The sequence below is a fragment of the Ranitomeya variabilis genome, chromosome 5, assembly GCF_051348905.1.
Source record: "Ranitomeya variabilis isolate aRanVar5 chromosome 5, aRanVar5.hap1, whole genome shotgun sequence".
Classification (NCBI taxonomy): Eukaryota; Metazoa; Chordata; class Amphibia; order Anura; family Dendrobatidae; genus Ranitomeya; species Ranitomeya variabilis.
The window spans coordinates 171,382,068-171,387,800 of record NC_135236.1 but is presented as its reverse complement, the minus strand read 5'-3'; the positions used below and the strand labels follow the sequence as shown (position 1 = coordinate 171,387,800).

General features: G+C 39.8%; 1 protein-coding gene across 1 annotated transcript; it reads right to left on the bottom strand.

Annotated features, from left to right (window-relative positions):
- Positions 1-1,686: 1,686 nt before the first annotated feature.
- Positions 1,687-4,797, bottom strand: LOC143774909 (uncharacterized). The gene is made up of 2 exons (XM_077262694.1): positions 4,012-4,797; positions 1,687-1,803 (listed from the first exon to the last, which is right to left on the bottom strand). Exons 1-2 carry the CDS (start codon positions 4,795-4,797, stop codon positions 1,687-1,689), a joined length of 903 nt encoding a protein of 300 aa, XP_077118809.1.
- Positions 4,798-5,733: the final 936 nt, after the last annotated feature.

Here is a 5,733-nt window from a genome sequence, read left to right as displayed (position 1 = left end):
GTGTCCTTATTCTTAATATCCTTTCAAGCTTCATTCATCTGGTGTTTTCCTGGACATTGGAGATCATGGAATGTCAAAACCATCACCTTAATAATGTCACATGCCCCAAGATTGTGCATATTGTCACTTTTTTATTATTATTTTTCATTTTTATTTTTAATATTTTTCTTTTTTTGTTTTCTTAAAATTTATTGTATATATAATGTCATTAGATTTGCACAGTTTAGTTTTATATATATATATATATATATATATATATATATATATATATATATATATACTTTATAATTGATATATATTTGGCACTATTGCACTTTACTGTCACTTTTATATAAAGGGGCCATAGTGTTTGTTTATAATAATGTCGGTTTTGACGTTCAGGAGAATCAATTATCCTTGCCCTCTCCCCTTCAACCTTTTTTTGTAATTGCGTTCTGGTATAGGAATAGTAGAGAGGTAAATGTCTTCTCTTTTTGCCCACATTCAATATGGCAATTACCTGAGTAGTTGTGCGCTGTAACAGGAAGTGGGAGGTGCGCATGTCTCCCATCGCTTGACGCCTGTAGCGTCGCACTCGGCGCCCTATAGTGACGTGTGCAGGTCAATGACATCACCGGGGATTTCCCTGTGACCCGCACCGTCATGAGCTACATAGTGTGATGTAATTTCGGGCGTGACTGATGAGATACACATGCCAAAAAATGCCCAATTACCGGTGCACGCACTAGAGCTCTATTTAAAGACTGTTGAGACGTACCTCAAACATGGCCCCCTGAAGAAGCCAACGCGAAATGCGCTTTGGGGCTGCGTTTGTGGTGTCTTACCGAGGTACTATGGGTAAGAGCATTTCTGTATTTATGGCTTAGGTAGCATAGAAAATTGGAACAGCACTTTACCAATAGGTGGGTGCACGCCTCCCAGACAAAATATCCAAGACTTTCAAGGCTCATTTGAGCCGAAATGTTGCCACAGCATGTGGGTTTGAAATAAAACCACATTTTTTCACCTTTAAGCTATGGAGTGCTGCCTGCATTTTTTCCTATGTCTGGTTTAGGTAGCAGTGATATAGCATATTATTATATGGCACTTTATGGATCCCTGTTGTGAAGGGCTTAAAATAATTAACATTGTGCCATGGTTTATGCATTTTTCTGAATGCTCTGCCCACCTTATTACATGAATGTTGAGACCCAAATTCTTTGTTGTCCATCCCTCCCTATGTAAACTATTTTGTCATGATACTAATTTCTTGTATATTTATGTGCCTTTTTGTGATTTAATAAAGAAAAAACCTTTTTAGTACAATTTTCTTGGACTGTTACTCCAGGTTTTTCTTCTATTGACAATGTACCCTGGGGTCAGCAGATGACCTTGGGATTCCATGGCAATCATGGGTACCTGCGATTACGATCACAAAGGGCTGGAGGTGTCAGAGAGGGCCTTTAAACCCCTTTTTAACCACTTAGATTCCGCTGTTGCAAATGACAGCGGTATTTAAGGGGTTGATCAACCCGATTGTCTCCAAAACCAGTCATGGACGATTCTGCAGAGTGTCAGTTGTTATATACAGCTGTCACCTGCTGAATTTTTACCTGCCAGGGGCGTTATTTACCTATTCACGATCGCCATTTTAATACGGCGATGAGGGAATAAGGCCCATAATCGACTGCCGTTTTAATGCGTTCATCAATTCAAGACCTCAATTGAAATAAAGTCTCTGCTCCCCTCCTGCCGCAGCGCCATCCCAATGATGTCGGGGTCACAGAGACTTGTTGTGGCGAATGAGCGCCACTCATTGGCAGCCTGCACATAACACAAGAATAAATGTCCCTCTATAGGAACAGAGGTGCCGACATCACTGGAACGGTGTCACTGTAGGATGGGAGTGTTATTTTAATTGATGTTCTAAATTGGTTATGCTGGGGTTGTCCATTGGTGGAAGACCCCTTAGGCTATGTTCATATGTTCCGTTTTTGCAGTGGTTTTTTTTTTTCAGAGTTTTTTTGCAAATTAAAAGCTACTTTTTTTTAGAGTTTCAGCATAAAATTTCAGTAATCTCATGCACACAATTGTTTCTTTTTGTTTCCTGACTGAATTGAAAAACTGCTGTGTTTTTTAAAACTGCAGCATGTCACTTCTTTCAGCGGTTTTGCAGCTTTTTTTCACCATAGAAAGCAAAGAGAAAATGCAAAAATGTTTCAGGAAATGCAATTTGTGCATTTTTGCTGTTTTTTGTTGTTGAATAAACGAACTTTCTTAAACATGTACTGTTGACAAATGACACATATAATCGGCACCAAAAAATGCAGCAAAAATGCACCAAGAAAAGCAGCAAAAATGCAGTTAAACCAGTTTTTAGTAAGCAACTTCTTTACTGCTAAGAGAGCAGGTTTTGCCTGCAGAGAAAAAAGAATGCTGCAAAAACGCAGTGTGTGAACATAGACTAAAAGCATCATGAACTATGTGAAAACCATGCTGGGAGCATAACTACCAGAGTACACTGCACAATCCAGCATTTGTATTAGGCAGTGTTCACTGTTTGTATTTTATGTCAAAGGTAAATGTCAGGAAATAATCCAGATGTACTGTCTGCCTCTGACGGAATCTCCTGACGTAGGCCAACGTACAAGTAGCCAGCGCTATATGTCACCGATTCACTGCCATTACTTTAAAACGCACATTATAATTTTGGTGTGGATGCCTTTCTGTTGAATAGGATGGGCAACTATATATTAAAAAACAGTATGTGGGCACAAACAGCCCTGGCTTATGCCAAATAGACACTCTTGGCATTCAATAAGCTAACAGGGTCCACTGGATATAAGAGGAGCAAATTGATTCCCAGGACCACCAAATAGGGGCAATGTGAAGTGCCTCTTATCTGCCGGCATCACCAGCACCCCTTCTGATTGTTAGCATCATGTATGCGTGCCCCTGCAATGATGATATCCCACCAGACCTATATGCATCAGAAGAGATGCCAGAGATTTCGACACATAGGAGGTTCGCAGGTCTACCGTCCAGCAACCGTAGACTACTTACATGGCCAATGGAATCGATTTGCTCATCTCTTCTGGATATTTTCTATAAAACCATAAATAAATTTACCAGTGAGCACTGACTGCTTTTCTGTCTTGTACCATGCAGGAATCAGCCGACAATCAATCACAGGCGTCGTTGTCAGCTGATCATATTTTTTTTCCGGACCTAAAAATAATCGTTGGTCATCAGCACTTTCCCTTGTGTAATCAGTGGCCATGTCGCTGAGAACATGCAAACTGTATAGCGACAAACAACCATTACATTTACACATTGTAAAAGGGGCCTTACATTATTTATATAAACCTATCCATCAAGTTAGAATGATAATGCGGCACACTTCTACTCTCACTTCTTCTGCACCAGTCTATAACCTTATTCACATCTATTGTGCTTTATTGTTTTATGTAAAGACCTTAACTCAAATGAAGATTTAGAAAAATACAGATATTTAATAAATACCGTAGATTAATGAATAATGATATAAATATTAAAAGTTCAATGCAAACAAAATAAAATGCACACGTATATATGTATATACTTAATACAATAATTTAGGCAAGTCTTCTTTTTCTAGGCACGGAGTCTTATCTTCTTCAGAGATGAGATGCTTCTGTCCTGCACATCTCCACCAGGTGTGAGTATTCTTCACAGGAGAGCTGAGAAATATAACATTCAGGTTAGCAGCAAATATATACTTGATAATATGAAATGCCCATGAACAGTGGGCCGTACATTTTATCTTATCAGTTACACTTATGTTTTATTGTATGGCAGACTATGCCTCCTAGGACGCATTTACTTTTGAGATTCGGATGTTCTTTGAGCGCACACTCTTGGAGTATAAAGGCAATTGAGAACACTTATTTTCAGTTAATAGACTATGTTACAAAAGATCTAGAATGCGTATACTCAAATATCAATGTATAAATGATTTATCACTGTATATATTCTATATAAAGAGATGCTTACCATCTGTGGGTGGCTGGTGACATGGTCATTCGATGGCTGTGACAATGCCGCAAAGGTTACTGGATAGTTCTGTAGTGGTCGTACTTGTAACTCGGAGCATTGAGGGAAGTCATACGGCATCTGGCAGCTTTTTCGTGTGTTTTGGCACTGAGATCTAACAGCAGTTGAGCTTGTTGAAGATTTATGCTCTTTAGATGCCATAAGAGACATATTCTCTTTTACAGGTTTTGAGCAAAGTGAGGGACTCGTGTCAATGTAGCAGCTAATGCTTTGGGCACATTTTGTCCTTTGCTTGAAAGTTTGTCTTCTCTGCTCCAATACTTCTTTACTGAGACCCAGCTGTGCAGACAGATATGAGATATACCTTATGGTCAACTGAAGTGTTTCTATTTTGGTTAAGGTCTTGTCTATTGGTGCTACAGAAGGAGGTAGATATCTTCTGAGGTTCTGCAGAGCTTTGGAGAGGTTCCTCATCCTCATCTTCTCTCTCTCACTTGCACTTTGTCGTTGGGTGAATGGCAGTTTTCCTTTCATCTTCTTAATTTTCTTTTCTGAAGGCTGGATATTCAAGTCCATTGGTTGAGAAGCAGGTATAGAAATGTTACCAAATGCGTCCTGAGATGTTTGGTAACCAGTATATGGAGGGGATAAACCACTGGAGTCTGTGGAAGATGCAGGAGAAAGACTGCTGTATCCCTCAGAGCTAGGATAATTATGCTGGCATACAGTGGCCCATGCCTGGCGCATGCTGTCCTGCTGGTAGAGAGGCACAGAAGAGTTTTCCATGTCTCCTTTTCCTCTCAAAGTGCTTGTGGAATTGTGAGCAGAAGTGTGCAGTCCTGTCTTTATCCAGTCTGCAGAGGTGTGAATTGTCACCTTCAACACCATCATCAACACATCAAAGCCTCATGGGTCCCAGTCAGGCCAGGCAGGGGGTCCCTGGGAAGAAGCCTCAGTGGAGGACCAAAGTGAACAAATTCACTCCTGCAGGAATGAAATGTAATTCAAACAGTCTGAATATTTTGAAATATATCTGTACGGTTTGAAGAATTTCTCTGAGAAAGGTTAGAAAAGTCCCTCCCATGTGTAATCCCACATGTGGGTGAGAACTGCACTTTTGTTTTTGGATGGAGCTTTCCTCCTTGTAAATTTGCTAGAAATAGCCCCTGTAGTGCTGTTTTTGCTAAAGACTACACAGTATTTGACAACTGGAAATATAAATAAAGTTTTATGTAAGGTCTATCGACTTTTTATACTGAATTTATGGAACAGACACAGGATAGTATAATAGGATATTTGAGAATTCCAAATGCATTTCACCATAATCGTTTAGAAATGTACTTTCTATACAGTAAGAGAAATGAAGCAGCATGTGACCCAAAATCTATAGTGTTTTTTCAAGTGAGTGAAGTGCTAACATTGGAAACGTTTGGTACCTACAATGCCAGCAATTGCATCGTCAGAATAAATGGTGCCAATAGTTCTTACCATGAAAAAAAAAACAAATATATGATTGACTTGTATTAGAACTAGATATCAGCAGCGCGGTGGCTCAGTGGTTAGCACTGTATGATGGCTCAGTGGTTAGCACTGTATGGTGGTTCAGTGGTTAGCACTGTAGTGTTGCTCAGTGGTTGGCACCATATGGTGGCTCAGTGGTTAGCACTGTATGGAGGCTCAGTGGTTAGCACTGTATGGTGGCTCAGTGGTTAGTGCTGTATG

Excerpts from the sequence above, each read along its gene's own strand:
- LOC143774909 (XM_077262694.1), bottom strand. The coding sequence starts at position 4,797 with ATGGAAAACTCTTCTGTGCCTCTCTACCAGCAGGACAGCATGCGCCAG. Across the intron at positions 1,804-4,011 it reads TCACCAGCCACCCACAGATG|GCTGCCAATGAGTGGCGCTC; the intron begins GTAAGCATCTCT and ends TGTTATGTGCAG.